General features: G+C 38.4%; 1 protein-coding gene across 3 annotated transcripts in view; it reads left to right on the top strand.

Moving 5' to 3' along the window:
• The window catches only part of FAM169A (family with sequence similarity 169 member A), a 37,877-nt gene that overhangs the window by 7,622 nt on the left and 10,373 nt on the right, over positions 1 to 19,882 (top strand). Inside the window, exons 1-12 of one of the 3 annotated variants that reach the window (XM_040579762.1) lie at positions 4,366 to 4,819; positions 4,924 to 5,061; positions 6,520 to 6,619; positions 7,648 to 7,733; positions 9,092 to 9,263; positions 11,511 to 11,687; positions 13,073 to 13,201; positions 13,401 to 13,513; positions 15,760 to 15,814; positions 16,142 to 16,274; positions 18,316 to 18,478; positions 19,298 to 19,504. In XM_040579762.1, coding sequence (XP_040435696.1) covers positions 4,760 to 4,819; positions 4,924 to 5,061; positions 6,520 to 6,619; positions 7,648 to 7,733; positions 9,092 to 9,263; positions 11,511 to 11,687; positions 13,073 to 13,201; positions 13,401 to 13,513; positions 15,760 to 15,814; positions 16,142 to 16,274; positions 18,316 to 18,478; positions 19,298 to 19,504 — 1,533 coding nt within the window. In that variant the 5' untranslated portion in view covers positions 4,366 to 4,759. Of the gene's footprint in view, positions 1 to 4,365; positions 4,820 to 4,923; positions 5,062 to 6,519; positions 6,620 to 7,647; positions 7,734 to 9,091; positions 9,264 to 11,510; positions 11,688 to 13,072; positions 13,202 to 13,400; positions 13,514 to 15,759; positions 15,815 to 16,141; positions 16,275 to 18,315; positions 18,479 to 19,297; positions 19,505 to 19,882 lie in introns of those variants that run through there. The other 2 variants (XM_040579763.1, XM_040579764.1) reach the window with 2 other exon arrangements.

Genomic DNA, 19,882 nt, shown 5'->3' with positions numbered 1-19,882 from the left:
TGGAAGACAACCAGGGACAAGAGCAGCATGGCTGGATGTGTTCCAGGTGGCTGTCCAGTCACCTGACGAGAAGGAAGCTGAGGACTTGGACTAATTATCTTAGTATAGTTTTTAAATTATTTTTATATTAGAAAAGGATGAACAACCTTTTTACTTGTTTCCAAGTATTTGGATAGAAGCAAGAAAAAGCATTTAAAAACAGTCCCTCCTGATTTAAAGCATTTGATCTTGAAGAAATAAAAGCAAAGAATGTTCTGTGTTTGTGACAGCTGGTAGTCTAAACAAAGAAATGTTTATGTAATTTGTCTGTTAATAGAGTTGGTAGAACTTAACAATTTTAGAAGTGACAGATGTGATATTTTTTTGTGTGTGTAGTTGAAGCTGAAAGGCTCAAAACACTGCTTTTTAAAAAACTTCTATTTTCCTTCCAACTTCTATGTCTTTTCACAGCTTTCACCAAACCACCAATTGGACATTGCAAGGTGGGAAAGCAACATGACAAAATGGAAATTATGTTCCTGCTGTTCTGGTTGAGGACGTGACTGCTGGTTTGGTGCATCATCAGATCTGGCTCTGGAGTGTGGCTTGGGACTGCTGCAGTGTCCTGGCTTGGTTTTGTCTGAAACATTAGCAGCTAGTCTATAAATGGAGATACCAGTTTAATATTTCTCTTCTCATTGTGCTACCCCAGTTGTAGCTTGTAGCTAGCCTAGGAGATCATGGTAGGATTATATTTTTAAGATAGGCCTTGGTTCAAGTGTGTGATGATGCATAAGAAATGCATGGCAGTCCTTGAGGTTTTCTGTGATCAATACTTCAGCACTCCTTTAAATAGATTAAAGCTTAGGTCAGACACTACTGCAATTTACTTTTTGTCTGAGTAGGCCAGTACTTCATCATGGGGCTGGACCTGATGTGTGTCCTACAGACTGGATTAATTTTCCTGTTTTAGCAGAAGAATGCTGCAGGTCATAGCTTGAGCACCCCAGTGTCCTTTCTCTAAACTTCAGATATTAATGGGGGCCCCCATACCCCCCCAAAATAAACAAAACCAACCCCAAACAAAAAAACCAAATAGTAATCAAGTTACAATTATTTATTGTTAAACAATCTTCAGATTAAAAGCTTGTTCATGTGCTAAGTAACATGAAGTTAAATTTTGCACATATTTTAATATCAGGCAAGATTATCTGTCCCAGTTACTTTTTTGTTGAAAAGTTCTTGGTAAATTATTTGTGATTATTTTTTTAAAGGAAAAAGAGTTGTGCAGTTAAGTTTTGCTGTGTCAGTAATTGTATACTTCCAGTACTTGTCAAGTTTTGATCCAGCTTGTGTTCAAGTATCTCATAATTTTGGTAAAGCATTTCTTATACTGAGAATCATATTGAGTTAATGGTTATTCGCATCTTGTAGATGGGAAGTTCAGGCGGATCAAGTAACATGTCTGTGCTGGAGCTGGTAGTTCATCCTGATTCTTCTAAATCCTTGGCTGGCAGCCTAACCACTGAGACTTCAGCTGCCCTGAGACAAAGGCACCCAAAACCAGTTTTAAGCTGTATTTAAGCCCTCTGACATGCTGTAGGAAACAACAGAGCTTTTGGCTTTATCTTGCTGCTATTTCATAGCACTCAGTATTGAAGGTCTGCAAGAAGATGAACAGATCTGTCAATTCCTGCTGAAATGCATGTGTGAGCTGGAAGCTGTATGTATTGTGCATTTCTCCTTCATGCACTTCTAAGATGGAATAGGAGTTGCAGCTATAATTTATAATTAAATTAGCAATGTTGCCCACTTATTATACTTTTTTAACCTTAATGCTTATAGTAATAAAGATTTTTGTGAATAAGGAGCTGCCTCATTTGCACAGGAACATGTTCATTAATCCTGTTAAATGTGCTTTTTGTTGATGTTCCTTGAATTGATCTCCATTACCCTCTGGTGCTGCAGCTGTTCCTAAAAAAGGACGTGCTGTTTCTCGCATAGTAGCTTGCATAATGTTGACAAAGGGGAAAGTCATGCAATTCCACGTTAGAGCAGAAGTTGCTCATGTGAGTTTATAACATACATTCTTTAATGCTATTATTGGAAATGGTATGGTTATGAAGAATGCAAGATTTGCTCTCTTTCACTTGAAACATGAAAAGCCTAACTTGCCTCATTTAAGAAACACTTTATTCCCCCCTCCTAAACACACACTTCCAATATGCCTTTTGTACAAATGGTCATGATGATTTTGGTTGTTTAAGGCTATGTTGCATGTGCTTAGTCAACCTGACTGCCAACCAGTTGGAGTGGTACCCGATGATAAGAACATGGGTGTTTTACAGTCATGCAATGCAGAGTCTTAAAGCAACAAAAAGGAGTATGAGGGACTGTGTGGCTGAGACTTACACTGTTCCTGCCACCCCTAGAGAGAAGAAAGTGTACTAATCTTGCAAAGGAAAACTGAAAAGCTATTTTTCTCCTTCCCTTTTCCTCTCTCCTGCTTCACTTGAGAATGGCTGCATGTGGAACCATCTGTATTTTTACTTTGTTAAAAACGCTGACAAACCAGTTGTGGTTTTGTGAGGGAAATGTATTAATGTATTAGTATTGGAAGCTATCTGGTTTGTCTTTGGTAGGTTATTTTGCCTTTCGAAATGAAGATGTTTGCATTTTGGACTGTTGAAATTTCCTTATGCTCTGCTGTAGAGTGGCATGGGACACTTGCCTTTCATCACCTGTTTAATGCTTTTAATATAACTGAACTTTCTGTGTATAGTGATTTCTTCAAGGATCTGGTGAATTTACCTGTTGTGAAATACTTCTGATGTCATCAGCACTGAGACAAATTACATAACACAAGTGTTTGAAAGCTTGTCACTTTACATGTTGAATCTGCAACACGTACAGTTGGTACGAGTGATAAATGGTTGTTCGGCAGTGGTGCTGAGTAGATATGCTTCAGTTCAGTGTTGAACATTGCTCTGTACTGGGTTTTTTGCATAACCTGTTCTCTGTAAATAATACAAGATGAAAAGTCAAAAGTGACTAATATAACTGAGTTGGGAGTGAATGAAACCAAAGTATGCTATATGAAAGTGTTAAGTAACCCAAACAGCTAAACAGAAAGGAGGCCTTTGAATGATTTCTTAGGGCAATTCAATGAATTTATGAATTAGAGGGAAGGAGGTTTTTGTTGTGTTTGCTTATAAGCAAAGATTTGGTGGTTGCTTTTATTTTCATAGTGTTGTAGTGGTTATAACTGAATCTACTGAATTTCTCATTGCATATTTTGTTTTGATCATCTGTTGTTTTATTCTACAAAAATCTCAGGAATTACTACCTAGAGGCTTTCAGTGATAGCTTGTGGCTTCCTTGTCTGTCATGTAATAACAGACAAATTGAGCAGAGCTTTTGTTATTCTCAGTTATCTGAGCACTTTAAGTATTTCTTTAATACTGGAGGGGGGTTTCCCATTTCTGCCAGCATACAGAAAATTAAGTTTTGTGTTTTTCGTGTGTCTGTATTTGCTTAAAGCAGAGTTTACTGGGCCTGTTGCAGCTAACTGGGTGATATATCCTCTTCCTTTTGTAGAAGCAGTGACATGTAATCTTGCACTTCACCTCTGTTCCTCTGTAATATACTTATAGCAGGCTAGTCTGTTTGTGTACTGCAGTACTGCTGGTGTGTTTCAGAGCTTAATATGGGTGGGCAAACGGCATCTGCTCAGAGTGAGGAGACCCGTGGTGCATGAACTTGTTCTCTGGCAGCGGGTGCTCTGTGCATTGCTGCTGCGTTCAGAGGTGTGCATGCCTCACCTTTGGCTGTTCAAGTCCCTTCTCTTGCAAACAGGGAAGGCTGCTGTTGAGTGTTCCTTCCCTGCTTCTGCCCTGTTAGTAAGGGCAGCACCTGGAAGGTGGGAAGGAACAGGTGGAGAGAGATGCAGCTAAGCATCTGTCTGAAACGGGCCATGAGTAGTAATAGCTGGAGGGATGTGAGAGGCTGGAAGAGAAGGCAGGAGAAAATCCACACAACAGAAGGGGAAGGAATGAGCTGAATTTGAAAGGAAATGGCTGTGGGAAGTGTGTGTGTGTATAGCTAAACAATAGCATTCATGGAAAAGCAATTTCATCAGCAAAAGTGTTAAAGGTGGCAGTTGTAAATGCCAATGGAATCATGTCCCAAGTTTGTTTTTCAGTTTTGACAGAAAAGCCTTCTGTAGAAGGAGTACCTCTGTTTATTCAGGCAACTTAATAGTAGTATATTATTGCTGCTAAAATGTTTTTAAAATGCAGGCTTTAAAATTGCTGCTGGGTGAGTCAAAATAAAATGTTCTTTTGAACTTTATTTTCTTGTGTCAAAAGAACATGCTTTTAGAAACAATCAGCTGGTAGGCATGCTAACTGGCCAGTTGAGAGAAGTTCTGAACAATGCTTTGTTTTCTTCAGAGATGGATTTAAATACAAAGTATCTGGAATAAATGAACTTATTTCTTGTTACCTTTTTTGGGGCTGTTTACTTTTTGACTGGCCACTTACTGCTTAAATCTGTGGCCTCAAAACCATCAGCTGGGAGGAGGTTACTGAGCCTGCTGCCTCAAGGCAGCATGCGGTGTATTGTAGGTGTCTTGCTAACAGGGAGCTTGTATGGTGGAAGTCTGCTGCTTCTGGGTCTGGGGGGATCTATGGCCTGAACCCTTCCTTTTCTGCATATCAACACAGATTGGGTTAATGTATTGTTTTACAGACTGGGTGTTAATAGGCACCATCCTAATTAAATGCCCGGAGCATTTCTCCTTTCTGACTTGGATATAGAGGTTTCAAGAGAGCAGCGGAGGGTGGGTGTTGAACAGTCTTAATTACATGTTTGGTAGAAATATGTGATAAATATGCATCCTATGTTTCAAACTACCTACAATAATAATGTTGCTTATTTCTCAAGAGTATGTCATTCCCTGTGGATATGTTGAACAGCTGCACTCATAAGGACTTGGAGATCTCAGCAGAAGAGTATTTGTCTGACCTTCGGAAACAGAATCCACACTTTCCCAAATTCCTGTCTCTGCCACGCCATGGCAAAGTAAGAACTCGCAAATATCTTGGTCCCAATTTTCTTGATATACTTGTAGAAAATATCCAGTCGATAACTATTGAATTACATGATTAATTTAGCAAAGCTTTTGTATTTTTCAAATTCCTGTTTGTGTCTTAAGCTCTACTTTTTTTTTATTTGATAACTGGGTTGAAATCTGGGCATCAGTGACTTATTAGCTGCTTTTAGGCAATGGGTCTGTGTGCATAAAGTAATTTAAAAAAACTTAATTTCAACTGAGCCAAACTCTTTCTTAAAAAGCATTACCTCACACACTCTCAAAAATCTGTCATTACAACTAAGGAGTTCATGACTTACTGAAATTGATTGGCTCCTTTTGTATCTCAGTCCAGTGTTCTTCGTGGTTGGGTTCAATTCTTGATCAGCAAGTTTCACTAACTTAAGAAGTAATCCTTTTCTTTTTCTCTGAAGCATTCGCTGCTGTTGGTTGAGAGTTGTAGTAGAGGCTGGCTGTAACACTTTGTTTTAAACAAACACTTATCCCTTGCATGATAATTTGGTCAATGTTGGTTCTGTCTAGATGAATACTTCTATTATTAGATAACTAGTACCAGTGAAAGCAATGGTGTATAGCTTTAATGAAGAGTGAGTGAGCTGAGAGGATTCTCTGTGGGAGCAAAAGGTCAGTGCTGCAGATTCCTTGGCAGCATAGTATTAAGCACTTTTCTGCATTTCTGCAGGTGCTTATGCCTAAATACTTGTTCATATTAACATCCTCATATGTGGCATAGCATATTGTAATCTTCTTAAATTGGGTAAGCAAGTCTATTTACCACAGCATTTAATGTCTGTCTAATTTTTATGCATTAATTAAATATTGAAAAGATGTGAATTTAAATATCAAAATGCATTTCCACAAAGGTACTTGACTCCTGAGAGGTGGATTGAGCCTTCTCATGTTGTTCCCGAGGGGAAGCCAAGCAGTCCACTCTGGAATTTCTAAAATGCATGCAATTTAAGGGAAGAAAAGTTTTGAATCCAGCCTTCCCACTGTAGCACACTAGAGCTTATGTTAACAAACAGCAATTTTGCTGTGCCGGTTTGTTTCTGTGCTTAACTGCCTGCATCATTCTTCCATTGGCTTTGACAGCTTGCATAGCTGGAACAGTTGAAGTGAACATACTGCTGGCTCTCTGCACAACTTATTTCAGTTTTGCACATAAATGCAAACTGCTGACAGTAGAGAGCTGTAACAGTATAAATTACTGTAGCTGTATCTGCCAGAGCTTGAGAGTCAGAGCTCTTCATAATGTAGTCTTTACAAAGAAATGTGTGAAGTAAGGGCTGGGGTCTGATGCTTGTCCTTTACTGTTAAGCATTCTGTTTTCAACACTTGTCTTGCTTACCCTGCTAAATGTTCTCTGTATATTTTACTAATGTTGTTTTAGCAAGAGTCTATTGAAGTATTGTACACTCTTGTTTCAGGTTCCTATTGTCTTGTCAGCTGTGGGCTTCGTTCCTCTTTATGGTGAAGAGCAGACACACAAAGTTCTTGCTTTGTTTGCACCAGAGGACTTGCTCACAGGTTTCATTTTAAGATTTTAATCTCTGTGTTGCTGTTTTCCTATGTGACACATACACGTAACCAGGCCCTTGCTCATTCCATGCTAGTGTAGCTCATAAATTTGGCACTTCTGCATTTGTTGTTCACTGTGTTCTTCTTCCCATACTTTTGTTTTGTATTCATATACACAAGTGATAGAACTTTGCACAGTAATCAGAGCCAAACTGGACCCATTGAATTTAGGCGATGCACAGCAAAATAACATGGTGCTTGTCTGAATCCTGGTACAGCACACATCTCTTGATCTTTCAATGTATGCCTCATCTCTCCAAAAGGAATTTATTGGGCATTCATAGAATTCATTAATTTGCCCATGAATTTAGATGCTTTTTATTAGCAGTGACTGATAGTCTCTAGTGTAAATTTGTCTCTAGCTTTAGGTCCTAACATAGCTTTGGCTAAGATGACATCTCACTAGTTTTGGTGGGATTTTTCTCCCTTCCCTTCCAGTCTCCCATGTTCCCTTCTCTTTCCATTTAATGCCATTACATGATTGCCAAGTTTGCTGCAAATGGTCATAGATGACGCTTTTCCTGACTGGTAATCATATGGCCATCAACCTTCTTAATTCATCTGACTCACTAAAACTTGCACAGTTTCAATATCCATTAGCAACCCAAAACTAAAATACATGTATGAATGAGACTTGCCTTGCCAGGCCCAGTTTGTAGTGGAAGGAGGTATCGGAGCACAGTGATGAAGAATAGTGCTTATGTCCAAAAAAGCTGCTCTGTCATACTACGCAAAATCTGTGTTTTGTTGTATTGTTCTCAGTTTTCAAACAAATTTTGGACTAGGGAGCATTGCATTTGGGGTGTGTGTATAGCACCACATTTGTTGTGCTAGGGTAGTAGGAGTTGCATTAATACAGTGCTGACTAGAAGATGTTTACTACAGGTGTTACTCCTAATTGTTTAGCAGCTTTAATGAATGTTTCTTTCAGAATGGTGAGAATCACTAACTCTTTACTTCCCCTTGTTTCTTTCAAGCTGTGGCCCTGTACCTTGGTAACCAGTGGTGGTCAGTTGATGATATTGTGAAAACATCTGTCCCTGCCAGAGAGGGCCTTCAACAGGTAAAGCACTCCAATATCCACCTAGCAGTTATCCTTCAAGATAATGGCAAGTAATGACAAGTAGCTAGCGTGTGAGAAGTTACATGTCTTCATTTTATTCAGAAATGAGTTGGCTGTCTCGAGTCTGAAGTCAGAGGACACAGAAGAATAGGTACTAGGGGAAAGAGAACTTTGAAGATAGTGTCTAGAGCAAGAGTGACTATTGTACAGTTATCTTCATATGTAAGCTATTTAGTTCTTAACAATGTTAAGAGTTTTTGTTCACTCTTTAGAACATCTTATGCCTGGTTGTATTGAAAAGTTAGTGGTGCACTGTACTGTAGCAGTAGCTATTGATCTTATCAGGAGACTAGTAAGCTAAAAATACTGTTGGCAACCTGTTTTGGTAGAAATGAGTTGGAGCTGGTGGCTTGCAGTGGCAAAATGTGAGGCTTGGGAAACTTAAGTTATCTGGTATCTGCTTTATTGCTCCTCATTGACCTTTGTTACCATTATGGACACCTATGTAGTATGGAGTTTGAGGTTTTTTTCCAGAACTAGAAATGCATATTTTTTTCAGAAATGTAATTGGTATTTGATCATGGAATCAGGACACCTTGAATCTTTGTATTTTTTTAATTTAGAGAATTTGGCATGTAGTCTTGTTTTCCATGTGCTTCTTAGTAGGATGGCGATTAAATCGGGAGAGCTGAATCTTTTACAGGTAGGGTAGCTGAGACTGGGCATTAGGAAGAGAGTATGGTTCCCACATTCTTCCTTCACAGTGGGTAAGATAGTAGTGAACTTAAAATTTGTGTGTGAAAAGAATCCTGCAGGACAGAAAAGGTTATTGAGTTCCTTGTTTCATGCCACAAACTGTTGCAGTAGGATTTTCCACTGCATCATGTCCTTTTGTCTGCTGCTATCAGCAGTGACTGAGTTGTGCCAAGTCGTGCTACCCCATGAGGCTCACTTCTCCTTTGTAGGATTCCCCATTACCTGCTAGCCTAGGAAGTCTGAGGCTGGTGTACTGCTGTTTGGTGAATGTTTCTTAAATCAAAAAATAGCTTTAAGTTAAAAATACTTCCCCCTGTCCCACTTGCAGCACTTGTCTCAGCTTTTACACATTGAATTAGTAGCGATGCTGAAGTTGTGAAATATCCTCTATGTATGGTAGTGCTTATACTTAACCTATTGCTATGGCTTCCAAGCATCTCCTTGCCTTCAAACCCCAGAGCTTCATTCTGCTTTAGCACTTTTAAGCTTCTCTTGTCTGTCTGCAGCTGTGTTAGGTGGCAGTTTTGAAAAGTAAGGTCCCTGATGTGTGAGTATTAACTAATCTGACCACTCTTCTAAAACATTCTTCTGTGTTTCTTTAGGTGAAATCTCTTGGAGAGAGGATTGTTCTCTACGTTCTGAATAGAATTATCTATCGGACGCAAGAAATGGGAGCAGCTGAGACGCCATTTCTCTGTCATGGTAGCAATGAATATGCAAAGATCATGTGGAAAAATGGAGAGGCCATTGGGTTCTATTCTGTTAAACTTACAGGTAAAACACTTGAGTATTGTGGGATTTGGGAGCATGGGGGGTGAGATGACAGATTATTTGAAGAAAATTGTATTTAGTAGACTTCACAAGCCTTGCAGACGGAGTGAGTTTTCCTGAAATCCTAAGCAGTCAGATTGCAGTTAAAATTTCTAGCTGAAATGATTATGTGCTTTAGCAATCTAAAAGTTCATAGATTTCTTCACATTCTACAAAATATATTTAAAACTGTAAAAATCAGGTATGCCAGAAAGCTTTTTATTTTCTTTTTTTTTCTGTAGAAAAATTATTCATGGTTGGATTGGGATGTGGTTTGGTTTTTGTGGTGTTTTGGGGCGGGGGAGGAGGGTTGACCTAAATCCAGAGTGCAGAGATTCAGATATTTATTTGAAATCATTGTCAAATCAGATGTCATTATCACTTAAACATTTATAGCATGATAGCATAGAAATCTTGCTCACAGGCATAGGACTTGGCTATACCTGGTGATAACAAAAAGATTCCCTTTCCCTCTACACATGCATTCCCTCAGATTACAATTGAGCTGGCAGGTTTGTTATTAATGTTACAGGCTTGCTGTTTTTCTTAAACATTGTAATTTCCTTTTAGTTATTTTGGAATATATTTTCATTTTTTGCTGAATAAAATTCAGTATTCGAGTAGGCTGTTTAGCACATTGATAGCACTTCATGGGGTATCAGTATTTGGATCAAGGAGAAAGTCTGGCATTCTTGTTTCACCTCTGGAGGGTATTAACTAATTCAGGATTAATGATGGTATTGGAGACATGCTGGAGACTTCCACTATCTAACAGACATGTATGCCTTTACAAACTGCTAAAAGTAAAATAGTAAACTGTCTGGGTCACTGACCCATTCTGGTCTGGCGATCGAGACAGGAAAGCAACTGGCTGTTTTCTCTGGTTCTGTTACCTTGTCGCAATTTTTTTCTTAAAGAAATTATGCACTGCATAACTTGTGTATGTCTCGGTATTATTTTCAGTGTCAAAATAGCTGTAGTATGGTGGTCACAAAGTAGTAGTTGTGGTTTTGTGGCCTTATACTGCTGGAAATTCAAAGTAGTGGTTCTATTTTTAATCTGGAATGTGGATGCTTCTTTGTGGCATTGAATTTCTGCTGTACTTGTGCTCACTTGTTACATTGCTCATGACGCCCTCTTGCTTACTTACCCTGAGTTAGCAAACAGTGAAGGCTAATCTTTCTGGACATTATCAATATTTCATCCATGTCTGATTGTGCTGTGTTCTCCGAAGGAGTAGTCTGTGTGGAGAAAGACAGTTCTGGAAGCAGGTGATTAGGAAAGAGTGGTGGAGCTTGACTGGTACCACAAACCCAAGTAAATTTAACCTCCCTGTCCATGTTTTCTTGCTTGAAAAATGAAAATTACATTAGTCTCAAAAGTACAAGGTGGAAAAGACTATGTTCTATAGACAGCTGTATGCTTCCCTTTGCTCTTGTTAGAGAAAAGGGAAATTTTCAGGCGTAGTTCACACTGACTCACAAAGTGAGGGCCTAAAACCAGATTGGATAGCTGATGGGCTATCTTAATGCCATCATATGGCAGCCCTTTCTCACCACTGAGTCCACAGCTATCCTTTAAATCCTCTGATACTGAAGTACCTATATGTTGTGACAGTCTTTCATCTCTGTTAACTATGGATAATGTGTTGCTGGTATGAGAATTCCAATGTAAAGTGTCCTAGAATTTTTTGTGGTTTCATTTAAATTATTTCAGTTTTTAAACAAGGGCTGAATTATAGTCCTCGTATTTGTCCTGAGTGTAATCTATGTAAAACTGCAATTTAAGAATTTTGTTGCCTCCTTTTTTCCTCCTCCCTCTTTCAGCTTTGTTTAATATAGTTATCCTATGGAAATGTATAGAGAGGAAAGGCTTACTTTGAAATCTCACTATCTCTGCTATTCTTTTCTGGTACTACAGACTTTTTTCTACCGTATTAATCTATTGATATATCTTGGCAACATTGTGAAGCTTGCCCAAAGAGACACTAAATGACTGATAGCAATTATTTTTTATGCATGTTATACATAAAATTATATAAAAACTATTAAAAATAGTGACTTAAAATTATTTTTGGTAGTTTACAGAAGTCTGTAATTTTTATAAGTTATACCAAACTATATATTATGCATTTGAAAAAGCTAAAATCCATGCTGCAGCATGTCAGTGCTGAAGTACTTACAGGTATTTTTTCCTCTCCTGTTATTTCAGGAAGTGTTTGCCGGTCTTATTATCAGAATTACAAGCTGCCAGTGCTAGACACAATCTTCGTAAGAAAGAAACATCGTGGGAAAGACTCTGGGCTAATCATATTGGAAGACTTTGTGGATTCCTTTAGTGATGATTGTCTTGGCCTACAGTATCCACTGTCGTCATTTGTGTACACAGGCAAGCTCTTTAATGTATTCTTACCATCTTTGTGCTTTCTTTACATGTCCAAATGAGTAATGTCACTAAAGCTTCATGTTTGTGGCTGCATCCTCAGCTGCTGTATTAAATGTTCTGCTCTTTGGTGAAGGCTAATAATCCTGATTTAAGATCTAGTTCCTGATTAAAAATCTAGTCTTCTACGTGAGATTAGGTTATTGGATCTCCATTGGCTTTGTGCTACCATGAAGTTTACCACTGTCCCCACAAAGCATCCAGAACTGGACTGAGGTGTTTGTGTGTGATCTAACGTATTTGTAGCACCTCTTTCTTGCTCACAGCTAAGCCTCACAAGGTCATTTAATTTGTGCTTTCTTAGAATTTCTGGTCAAAACGACATACTAAGCTATGCTTTAACTTGGTTATGAGAAGGCACAGTTGTAGTGTACAAGGAAAACATTTATGGCTCTTCCATTAGCAACCCAAGGGTTAGGTCATCTAGGAAATCATTTGCATTCTGGAAATGATGCTGCTTGGGACTTGTGTTCAGGCAAGAAGCAAACTTGAGAGGGAGGGCAAAGGAAGACTTGTTTACTCCCAGGCCATCTGCCAGGATTTCTTCTGTGAACATTTTCATCTGGCATTGTTAGCCACTGGAAACGTTCTGCTTTTCCAAGTACCAGTGTCTGTTGGATCTGACTAGATCTGGATTGTTTGGCTTGAACCAGCAAACTGTCTTAAGCAAAACTTAATGACTAATCTGCTTCCCTGGTCAAGGAATGATATGGCAGGGGTCTTGTCCGCTGATATTATGCATCAGTAGTGAATAAAGTGAAAAACAGTAGTTTTCGTGGTAGCTACTGTAATGTCAAAACATGCCTCTCCACATGCATGTTTCATATATGTATTGGGAGAAAAGAGGTAGAAGAACAGGGAAAAAATACTCCAGAGTTAACTGTGAGTGGACGATGACTTATGCAATGGTAACATATTAGCATTCCCAAAGGGTGCTTTTCACTCGTGCCTATAACGACATGGAGTGACAAAATGACTTTGCTGTATACTCTGCCTAAGAGCCCTTCCATCATGGGTTGGGTCATGTGTTTGGCAGGGACAGAGTAAGCAGTAAAGTTTTAAAACTCAAGTAGATGCTTAGAGAAGAAAATCCCATACACCTTTGTTTGCAGTGGAAAGTGTTTTAAACCTGAAGAAAGGATTTAGAGAAGGATGAGTAGTGTAAAGCAATATTATGTTTATTTCAGACTTCACTGTTTTCTTAAACAGGTCTTTCTGTCATGGTTTGTGTATGATGGAAGATTGCAAATTAACTTGATTGCAGAAAAACTTCAGAAATGGAGGTTTAACTGAGTATATATGATACAGTGTTTTTTCTTATGTTTGTTCAGCTTGTAAGCAATACCTTGAGAAGTACCCTCAAGATTGTAACCTTTTGTGGGAAGTGCAGGGACCAGGACTTTGGTACCAGAGAACTTCTATTACATCTATAAGGCAAAAGGAAAACTTTGAAACTGCAGGTAAGGATGCTTTGTTTAGTTTTCTGACACTTTGTAAGAGTTGAAGAAACACTTTACAACAGTGACTTCTGTGAACAGTGCCCATGGCAACTAGCAGGAAGACTTTTTTTTGTCACAAGATCTGTGAGGTTGTATTTGGAATGGTTAATTGTTATATAAAGGTACTGTAAGTTTCTGTTTCCTCTTTTAAATCTTAAAGCAGAGGCCTCCATGAAACAGAATCAGAGTGTCCAAGCAGAGGAGTATGTCAGGAAGATTGCAACAGTATCTAAAGCAAGTGGACAGAAGACTGAACTAGAAACACAGTTAAATGTAGGTACACAGTTACCTTTTTATTGCTTTGTTACTGAAAACAAAGTATGAGAAATGGTTTCTGTTCATTTCATAATTGAATTGTCAAGTCTACACTATATATAAAGGAAAAACGCTTTTGTTACTTTTTGGGTGGATGTTAGCTTCCTATTGGTGCAACACCAATGACCAAGCTGGGGTTAAAAATACTGGTTGTTTCCTTTGGTTTTTTTGCAAGGGTGAGGGTGTGACTCCATGAATGTAGAGGGTTTGCCACAGCTGTCAGTCTGTAATCTGAGCCGTTTGCGAGGATCTCAAATGGCTCTGAGACTCACCTGTCTAGAAAAACTGTTGAACAGTAGAGTCTTCATAAGAGCAGAAGGAATGAGGAAAAGTTTGTAGAAGTACATATTCAAATCACAGTTCAGTGCAGTGGAAGGTGTTCAGTTCACATTCAAAGCTACACGTTGTCCATGTGCAACTGCAGCTTTCTTCGTGCATATTTGAAATATCAACCAGATTCCAGCTACACATAGATATCAAGTCATGAATATATTTGTGTCTTTGAATATTACAAAGCAGTTCCTCTCTTATTTGTGTTCTGAGGCCACACAAGAATGCGCTTGAGGAAAAACTTGTAGCTCCAAATACCATGAACATGAATTTGTGTGCTTAAAGATTGTAGTATCAACATGAGCCTGGTCTTGTAGAAGCCAATGCTTTAATTAAAAACAGGAAGAAATGGCTCAATTGATACTCTTAGCTATTATATTCTAAATCTGAAGTTTAGATTTAAGTCAAATGTCACTTTTCCTAGTGGAGAAAATGAGCATTTCCCAAAGCAAAACTGACAGCAAAGTAATGATGTTTTTAGTCTCTAAATGATCAGAAGCAACAACTCTTTCATTTCTGAAAGACCAAATGAAAGAAGCAATTTTCTTTCATTTGTAACAGCGTCTTTACCATCGTCACTGAGTTCTAGATTCAGATTCCAGTAATGATCATACCAGCAAAGTTATCTAAAAAATTGCGTGTTTTGGTTGTATAGCTGTATGGATATACTTGGAGAAAATACCAGAGGGATAGTAGTTCTTAGGATTTTTCTTGCCATGAGTTAAGAACTCAAGCCATGTCCCTGGCCTTATTCCAGAAGACAAAGACTAGATAGCAGAGTGCTCCAACTTGTCATAGCTTGGTAGAATTGGTAGCAGCTCTCTGCTTAGCACGTGAACTAACTGTAAGCCGTTCTGCAATGCTTCAGAGACTGTTGGACCATCAAACAAAATAAAATACCCCACCTTCCCTCAAGCCAGGAAAACACATTCTCCGAGTCTCATTTTCACCTTGTACTTGGTGCTCCCTGTTTTTGTGTGTTTTAATGCTAGAATTTGTCATGAGTCTGTAAATTCTTAGGTACTCAAAACTCGCTTGAAACTACCTCAAGCGTCAGAATGTAGATATGGCCACTTCTTGATGGCCTTCATGGATAGTAGTGAGGCTGGAAAGGCAACAGAACACCTGGATGCTGGTTATTACCAGAAGCTAAGAAAGAGCAATGTGCATAACTTTATTTTAATGTGTACAGCTTATACCCACTTCAGAATATAAAGTGCTTGACCACTGAGTCATCAGCTAAATCATGGGGATGGTGGCAAAGAACAAGAGGCAGAAGCTCTAGAGAGGGAACTTTGACATAAGCAGCCTCTTCTGCTGAGTGCATGTAACCTGCATTACTGCTCACTCACTGAGTTCTGGGGTTTGTTACATAGGCTGCCATATTCTGTGGCATGCCACAATTAAAGGCTACAAAATAAAATACAAATAAAATTTAACAGGGAAGTTTTATTTTCTTTCAGCTACTACAGTATTGTTCCTTGGGCTTGTACAGAAAGGGGAAGTAAAAGACTTATAGCATTTAATTATATGGATACCAGTTATAAACAGAATGGTTAGGAAAAGTCTTGGTAGTGTTGTTTATAGCGACAGGTTTCTTTCAGGTCTTATCTTCTGTGTTGAGACCAGAAGTAAAATGCAGAAAATATATTCATCCTTGCAATAAAGGTAATTTAAAAATAAAAATATTAAAAAATCTGAGAAATAAGAGGCAGTTAGGTATCAGATATTAAGAATGGTTTCAGTTGCTTTTTCATAGGATCGTTACTGTGAAGCAGTGCTTTAGAAAGATGCAATCACAGACAGGGAGATGAAGATATTTCCATCAATTCAGAAGTCTTTGGAATAACCTTAGTTTTGCTTTTGCTTCACAGGCAGATTCTCAAAAAGGTGAAGAATCAGTAGATGTCTGTGCAAGCACATCTCGAGGTAAAAATAACCTTTATCAGTATTGTGATTACTATGGATGAATAGGTTAGACTCTTTTACACTTTCAATCAGTGTTTTAGTCTTCAGAGTGTATGAAAACATACCCTGCTCTACGGTGTGCTGAGTCTTAACTCTTAGAGGGCTTCAGATAAAATTGAGTGTCTTGGTAACAATATTGTGCATGTGTATTTAGGAAAAAAGTACCACAATGAAATTTACTTGCACTCAGTTCCTTTAATGAAATATTGGGAAAATTATATGCAGGTATTAGACTACATTTGTTCACTGGCACTTATTTTGTTGTTTTTGTTTGGGTTTTCCCCCAAGACTCTAACAAAGCTCCTGGTGCCATTTGGCTACAAAGCAGTAGTTTAACACGTCCCAGGATAGCAGGAAGCAGCTGCGAACCTGGAATTTCAACACGAGTTCATGAGAAAGTGCTTCATGTGTCAAAAAGCAGGTAAAGGAGCCCTTATTCTACTGATTTCTTATTCTATTGTTCAGGCAATCACAAAACTACATCAGTGTCTCAATGTCCTACTGATATTCCTTCTCCTTTCTTCCTACTTTATTGCTTGATTTTAAAAGTGGTAAAAATAGTCTGATTTAAGGAAAATGGAGTCATCACCTGGAGGGTGACTACACCAGAAAGTGGTGTCTCTGAAAACTCAGCAGATACTGGAAATAACAGTAAGAAAACAGTGAGGGCTAACAGTGTTCTATTATAACAGTCCTGCATGAAAGTAAAAACATCTACATTCATACAGCATATTTAATGTGATACTATAAGTGGACATGTATCCACAATGCCATGTGTGATCTTTGGAGAGGTATCCCTTCCCAACCTCTTGTTATGGTGGCATATTGCAGTAAAATAAGTATTTAGTTTGGAAGCTGGTTACTGCTTATCACTTGATAACAAAAGAGTTACAGGGCACAATCAAGTCTTCAAAGTAAAGTGCTTTGTTCAGACAAATTCTGATTTAAAACAATAATATCCAAACTTACATCCTGGAAAAAAGTTGTCTATTTTAAAGAATATTATCCTTTTGTAATAACTCTCAGGTGGGGATTTGAGGATGTATACACTTGTGTGCCATAATTTGTACAATGCAAGGCCTGAAGTACTAATTTGCACTGTCTTCCATCCAGAAAGCAGAGCTTTGGCTATTAAATAAAGAAATTGTTCCTTCTTCCCCTTTTCTGTGTGAGTATATGTATGCTCATAGACATACTCCCTGCCTCCCCCCGTATATGTCTCTCCCCCTCTTATTCTTTTCCAAAGAAATCCACTGCAACCCCCAAAACCTCATTTGAAGAACTGAAGATAACTTGATTTTCCATCAAACTTGTTCCGTTAGGTTTCTTTAAAGATAATCAGTTGGGAGGGAAGGTTCCACATGAGGTTGTGGCCTTCAGCTAGAAACAGCTACCTCTTTGTGTTTAAATTGCTCTGTGGAACTAAGCAGAGCTTGGGTGTGCTGGCCCAATGGCATGGTTTAACACTGCCACAGGTTGAGAAATAGTTTGCTGTGTTACTAGTTGGCATGTGAGAGGACTAGCCTGTTACTCAGTGTCAGTATTTTGGGCCTTGCAAGGTGAAGTCAATGAGGTGCCACTGCTCCTTTGAAGGTGTGTAACATGGTGGTTATGAGCAGAGCTAAGAGGAATCCTGACGGCCACAGGGCATGATATTGGCTTGGTTCTGTCCTTCCGTGCACATAGCAAATGCAGCAGGGTCTTCTGTCAGAGACTTTCTCCTATAGAGTGCCTTCATGTCAAGACTGGCACCTGGAATAAAACCCTTCAATACTGCCTTTACTATGAGATTGTGAAGCAGCCTACTGCAAATCTATTACATGTACTCTTTTCTCTTCTTGTATGCAATACTTCCAGTTCATCTGTTTTATCTCAAAAATGAGAACTGAATGTTTGATGTAGTGTTACACCCTACCTATCAGGTGCATCAGAACTTCATTTTTAGGTATTTGCTCATTTAATCTCTAGCTAATATTATCTTGTTCGGCCATGATGTGTTTATTGCCTTGAATTCCAGTCATGGTCTTTGTAGTATATTGTATATTCTTTGAATATACAAACATACTTGCCTTTAACTCTTTGATTTTAGCCTGTTTCTACAGTAGGAGTGTGAGAAGTTCCATCCTTTCTTACTCCTTTGTGGCTTCCAAATATGTAATAGATTACTGCTTTTTAAATTTAAAATAACTTTACATTTCTAACTTTTATTTCCATAAAACAGAATTGAGATAGATGTCTTCATTTTGTAATGGCCAAAGCAATGTTTTCTAATTGATTTTTTTCTTAATGAGGAGGTAGCCATTTTTAGACATTTAATTTTCTGGATTCTGACTGCCAATGGCAAGCATGTGATGCAGTACTTTATAATTGGTCATGAAAGAATTTCCCTGCTGATTTGATTAACACCAAAATCATATGTTAATCCAAAAGGATTAAAGGATGTATCTTAATACTTCCTGCAGGCTGGAATTTCCTGCCTGCACATCTGGAAGGTCTGAAAACTTGTCAGTGAGATTAGAAGATTCTGCTACTGTGGAGCATGATGAAATGATTGCTGAAGATGAGGACCTGTCTGTATCAGAGGAGCTACATGTATCACCCCCTGAGAAGCAGAGTGAGAAGGAGGTGAGCTGGATGTGATAATGATAGCAGATATTTGGAATACAACTACAGTTTCTGTTAAATATGGTCCTTACTTGATCCATGTGACTATCAACTCTTTGATTTTCATAGTGATGCTTCATTGAGAAGTATATCTGAGAAACTAAGGCCAGTATAGAATTACTTTTAGGGTGTATTTCATTATACTTTCTCTGAATAATAGTTATATGATCTTCAGTAAGGTTAATTTCTAGCTTGTCTACCAACCTAACTTTCTTAATTTGATTTCTTCTACTCATATATTCTGGAGAACTGGAGTAAGGTCAAGATCTGATCCAGTATCTCTTACTAAGTTTTTAAAAAAAGCCAATAGCTGGCATGCTTTGACTGCTGTAAGCTCTTTTTGGTTCTCTGCTTAAAGCTTACCTGCTTTGATGTTTAAATTCAACTTTTATCTACAACTTGTTAACAGCTTGAATTTAAATCTGAGTACCCTTTGTGCCTAGCCATACCTTCAAGGTGATGTTCTTACTGGTGGGTGAGAACGTAGATCTCACGCTATGTCAGGTTCAGGGAACCATTGCAGGATGTATGCTCGAGACACATAAAAACAGCTTGGTTTGGCTCCTGGCAGTATATAAGCTACGGTCAGAAGTTTCATGCAGGATAAGTTAGGTGCTCCACCATCTTATTATGCATTTCTAGGTACCTGAGCTATCTGCTTCTCACATTAAGCTGCAAATGTGTATCACAGATACACCCACTAGTGTTGAGGAGCAATGGCTGGACATAAGGTTGATTTAGAAATGTGGTATTTAAAAAAAAAAATAATTTTTTTTTTAGGAAACTCCATCAGAACCTCATAATGGTGAGGTAACAGAAGAAGGGGGTAAGACCCCACTTATGTCTGAAGAGGAAACAGCAAATGAAATTCTATGTGGTGAACCAGAATTGCGGCCTGAGGGTCAAGGGGAAGAACCTTTAACACTGTGTGTTCCATTAATCCTTGAGTCTGAGGCAAAACCTTCAGAAGAGACTGTATCAGAGAAGGTGAGAGAATTGAAGCAAAATGTGAAGTTATCTTTCCTTCAGAGTGTACATACCTTGGTGGCTTTTCTTTTGTTAATTAACAGATAAAAAGCAGCCCCTACCATCATATGAAATCTTGGGAGAAGCAATTACTAGGCCAGATGATGTAAATAGAATATACTAATGTTTTGTGTCTTAATATGCAGAAGGGGGACGTGTATGCATGTGACGTGAAAAAAAGATACGTTGTTCCAGTTTGCCCTGGCAGTAATGAAACAGCTCTTTCTCACTAAAATACTAGTTGGATGTGAGTGAAAACCACATTCTTTCTTTGTCTAGTAATTCTACCCTGAAGAAGTATACAAGCAATTAATTGCTGGCAAAATACCCTTCTAGGAC

The sequence above is a fragment of the Falco naumanni genome, chromosome Z (genome assembly GCF_017639655.2).
Source record: "Falco naumanni isolate bFalNau1 chromosome Z, bFalNau1.pat, whole genome shotgun sequence".
NCBI classification, from domain to species: Eukaryota; Metazoa; Chordata; class Aves; order Falconiformes; family Falconidae; genus Falco; species Falco naumanni.
The sequence above is the reverse complement of the archived record's forward strand: the minus strand, read 5'-3'. Positions and strand labels throughout refer to the sequence as shown.